This window comes from Condylura cristata, unplaced genomic scaffold (genome assembly GCF_000260355.1).
Source record: "Condylura cristata isolate star-nosed mole 26May11 unplaced genomic scaffold, ConCri1.0 scaffold00015, whole genome shotgun sequence".
NCBI classification, from domain to species: Eukaryota; Metazoa; Chordata; class Mammalia; order Eulipotyphla; family Talpidae; genus Condylura; species Condylura cristata.
In genome coordinates this window covers 51,087,818-51,092,908 of record NW_004567116.1, presented here as the reverse complement: position 1 = coordinate 51,092,908, position 5,091 = coordinate 51,087,818, and the positions used below count along the sequence as shown (strand labels likewise).

Below are 5,091 nucleotides of genomic sequence, written 5' to 3'. Positions count from 1 at the left end.
TTTACTATATAAAACATTTGCATATCTTATATTGATTTCCATCAGTACAGCCTCACACACACTAGAAGCATTTTTTTTTTTAGATGTGGAAATTCTGGTGCTGAGAGTTTAAAAATTCTTAATATTTTTTAATAGTAGAACTGAATTTGAAACAGAATATTTTTCCTTCCAAATGGATGGAAATACCCATTTTACTGTGCCTTGATCTCTTTGGGAGACATTGTATTTTGTACAATGTAAAAAAAAAAAATGTATCTACTTTAGTTTGGGATTACCTATATAGTTTCATCTTTGTTTTAACATATATGGAAAACAGACTTTTTTTTTTTAATTTGAATTGATACACATTCAGTCCTGAAAATTTGGACAGACTTAAACACATCCATAAAGAAACAAACAGACAAAAAAATACCACCCCCCAAAGTTCCCCTATGTTTAATAATTTATGATCCATGCTCCCTAAAATTTTCTGATCAGGGCATAGTCTTCATATAGGATGCCTTTTCTAACATCCACATGAAAGAATAGTTTGGCCAGACACACATAACATTTGATTTTGTGTTTTCCACATGAACAAATAGAAAAAGAAAAAGAAAACTAATCAGAACTGGGTTAAAAAGATAGATCAGCCACTCAAACAAACACAAAACAGATTACAAAGAGTCAAAGAGTTTAGAATTTTTTCAAGTTATTAACATAATCAAAAACCTCTCTCAATTAGCATATGCCATTTGAGTGTTCCAAACTGGTTGTCCTTTATTTTGCTAAATGCCCATTCTGTTTCCCCCCTCCCCCAGGTTTTGAAGATCATGATCACATGGATGCCTCTGACTAGATGATTCCTGGGGACATGGTGGTACATTAGAGAGTGCATCTAAATTTCTAGCTAGTCTTTGCTCTGCCACTCAACATAAAAAAAAAAAAAAAAATTGATTCTCTCTATCCAAACCCTCCTAAATTTTCCCCACTATGATGTCTTCGGTAGTTTGAACTTTTTTCCTAAAATGGTCCTTCTGTTGATCCTGTCAGTCCTGCTTTTGAAAGAAGATGTCCGTGGGAGTGCTCAGTCCAGTGAGAGGAGGGTGGTGGCTCACATGCCAGGCGACATCATTATCGGAGCTCTCTTCTCTGTCCACCACCAGCCCACCGTGGACAAAGTTCATGAGAGGAAATGTGGGGCAGTCCGAGAACAATATGGCATTCAGAGAGTGGAGGCTATGCTGCATACCTTGGAGAGGATCAACTCAGACCCCACGTTGCTGCCAAACATCACACTGGGCTGTGAGATACGTGATTCCTGCTGGCATTCTGCTGTCGCCCTAGAGCAGAGCATTGAGTTCATAAGGGACTCTCTCATATCTTCAGAAGAAGAAGAAGGTTTAGTGCGCTGTGTGGATGGCTCTTCTTCTTCCTTTCGCTCCAAGAAGCCCATAGTTGGGGTCATTGGACCTGGTTCCAGTTCTGTGGCCATTCAGGTCCAGAACTTGCTTCAACTTTTCAACATACCTCAGATTGCTTACTCAGCTACTAGCATGGATCTGAGTGACAAGACTCTATTCAAGTATTTCATGAGGGTTGTGCCTTCAGATGCCCAGCAGGCACGGGCCATGGTGGACATTGTGAAGAGGTACAACTGGACTTATGTATCAGCTGTGCACACAGAAGGTATGGTTCTTTACTTTTAATGAGTATGCGTCATCATGCCCTCAACTGATTCCCATTTCAAATTCTGGGAATTTTTAGTTTTTGGAAAGTAAAATGCTTCCATTTATTTCAGATCCTTTGAATTCCCTATTGGCAGCAGTAATATAATAATGGACTATATGACTGATGGCAAAAGGGATATAGATTTAAGGGAATATGAGAGTTTATGTGGCCACCATTTGGAAAATGAAGTTTTTTTTTTTTCTTTCATTTTGTATTTCTACATTGTCTGCACATTTGGTATAACAATGCTAGAGATTTTACTTGTTAGGCTTAATTGAATATTGAATGTCTCAGTTTTTTTTTCAAGATGTTAAAGTTGCTTCAACTGCTTATTTTTTGGTAAATAAACACATAAGAACTGAAGAAAAAATTAGTTCTGTCACAGGTATGCAGTGACACACACACTATATGTACATACACATACACATATATGTATGTATACATTTATATATATATGTATATATACACATACATACATACATACACCAAACATGGTAGACACACAACTATTTTTATTCCTATGAATTTTTTTTTACCTTTATGGAATGCACTTGGGAAATTATGTTTTACTAATTCAACATTTGTTTGCTTTGCAATGTATTGCTTCTTTATGTTCAAATTAATTCAAAAAGGAAAATGTGACTAAAGTTTTATAACAGTTAATAATATTATCCTTTCTTATTTTTAATACTGTTTTTTAAGTGTGTTTACATACACTATGTTTTGGTACTCATCCAAGCATGGTATAAGTTTGGCTTGAACAACAGAGGTTAGGTTAAATGAACTAAGTGGTGAGATTCACTGGTTATACAACACTCTAGGATGATATACTATATAAATTAAACAAAATAAAAGCAGGAGAAGGTATAAACCACTTTTATAGCTCATTGAATCATTGTAAATTTCACTGAGATGGAAGAACAATAATAAAAAGAAAACACTATCAGTCTGGTAAAAATAATCCAATTCTGTAAAATGTAGGGTTGAGTTATTGGGGAATTAATGAAACAAGCTAGAAGTTAGTCTCATAGCTACTGACTTCTAGTTCAATATCCTACTATCATATAAATGATTCCAAAGTTATTACAATTAATATTTACTAAGCACAAATATCTGACAGACCCTCTGTTAATGCTGCAAAGAAAGACCTCTGTTTTATATATAAGGATCTTAATGTCCATGACATTAGGCAAAGGAGATGAGATATACACTAAAACTCATGTACCTCATAATTGAAGATGACAGCTATTATAGATATGTTTCTAAAGTAAATTGAGAGGAAAAAAAAAACTAATATCCTGTTTTGTTGTAATGGGAACCGTGGTGGAAATCTTAGAAAAGGAAATGGAAATACGACAGTTGAATTTTATTAGCAAGAATACTGACAATTGTTGACACTTAAGAAGGGATAGATTTTCAGGGGAGAGCGTGAGAAACTATTAGAAGATAAGTAACTATACACATGCACACTAAATATATACTGACAAATATATAAGTTTATATATACAATGCATACAATGTATACACACATATTCACACACAACCATACATATATATATATATATATATAAATATATATATATATATATATATATATATATATGGCTATTCCCTTATCTTTAATTATTTTCAACCTCCCCACACACACATATATGCATGTGTGTGTGTTTGTGTGTGTATATATGGTTTTCTTTATCTTCAGATAAATCATTAATTTCATTTGGAACTTCTTCTAGTTTATAGTTTATGAAAACTGGGAGCTACTGATCCACAACTATGCTTGAAGAGGAATGGGCCATGTCTATTAGTTCTAACTAATCTAAACTCCTTTGAACCAAAATGAATGCCACTTATAACCTAGTAACAAGTTACAATCCATCCATGCAATTTATAATTACATAACTATTATGATGCATGAGATTTTATAGGATATGAGAAAATAAAATTGGTATTACTCTGTCACCATTCCTCTTGGAAACTCTCACAAAAATGTTCCTTCAAGAAGGCTTGTATGTTATCACAGAATTCTAGAGGAACATGTGAGGAAATTTGGGCTTCAGTATCATTATTAACTCTTGCTATTTCCTTGATTTGTGGTTTTCACAGGCTGTTTACAGTAACTTACATTACACAGACATTGTGTCTAATCCTCTAGGCAAAAATGTATAATGCTACAGAAAAATTTAAGGTAAGACTTTTTTTTTTTTGCAATGAAACTACAATAGTATTTCAATTGTGTGGAGGAAGGAAACATGCTGACACAAGAAAATGTTTTTCGACTTTTAAGGAAATCAGTCCAGTTGCCACTTTGTTCTAGGAAAATTTAAAGGTACATTTACCTCAGAGCTTTTGAAAACCTTGTATGTTTATTATGGCATAGGATTGGTGGCATTTGCTTGTTTAGTGGTTTGACAGATCAGCTGTCTGATGGCTTCCATTATGACTTCTTTTGATTTGTAACTTCATCATTCCCTTCCACTCCCAGTTGCAATAACCTTGTGATTGCTTTTGTATGTACAGTTTGGTGGAAATGAGGAGTCTGTTTCTAGTTGTTCTGCCTTCTTTATGGTAAGGATTAGGGCACCTAAACTTTCTTGATGAACTATGTTAGACCAACTAACCTCAACTATGTGAGAGCATCCAATCAAAATCAACAGAATAGTCTTCTGGACCAACAGTTAATTAGTTAATTGCTGTCACATAACAGAGCACAGCTGAAACCATAAACACCATACACTATATAGCTAGTTGTGTGTGCGTGTGTGTGTGCATGTGTGTGTATATATATGTGTGTGTGCATGCATATACACACACCATATATATATATAACACAAATATATATATATATATATATATATATACACACATACAATATACAAAAAATAGAAGTACTTTCAGATGGAGTCAGTCTATTAATTCCATTGACATTCTCAGCCCCACAGGAGAGAGCTTCAAAATCAAACCAAAAAAAAAAAATTAACATGTGTTAATAACTTTAATATTTAAATTAGAAATAAAACAACCAATATGTGCTTTATCCATATTTCTACAGGATAGCATTCATTATTACTAAGTTTCTTTTTCACCAATCTCAATTTTATAGAATATTCCTACCTCACTATTATGAATATTTGACTTGTGGCTAAATAAATAACACTTGTAATTATTTATAGCAATCAGGTGCTAAAATGCTTCCCTTGATTAACTGTAAAATGATATTCACACTTCACCCCTTTTTGGCTTTTACTCATTCTTTGTTAATTCTATGTAATGATGTCAGAATTCTGATATTTTTTTTTAAGATTTATTTATTTATTCATACAGAACTGGGGTACAGGCCAGAGATGCGGAGGGTGAGAGGATTCACCAGAGACAGAGTGGGGA

General features: G+C 33.8%; 1 protein-coding gene across 3 annotated transcripts in view; it reads left to right on the top strand.

Moving 5' to 3' along the window:
* The first annotated feature begins 961 nt into the window (after window positions 1-961).
* GRM5 (glutamate receptor, metabotropic 5) overlaps window positions 962-5,091 on the top strand; it is a 449,486-nt gene continuing 445,356 nt past the window's right edge. For all 3 annotated transcript variants that reach the window (XM_004683284.2, XM_004683283.2, XM_004683278.2), the window contains exon 1: window positions 962-1,665. In XM_004683284.2, coding sequence (XP_004683341.1) covers window positions 1,005-1,665 — 661 coding nt within the window. In that variant the 5' untranslated portion in view covers window positions 962-1,004. The remainder of the gene's footprint in view (window positions 1,666-5,091) is intronic.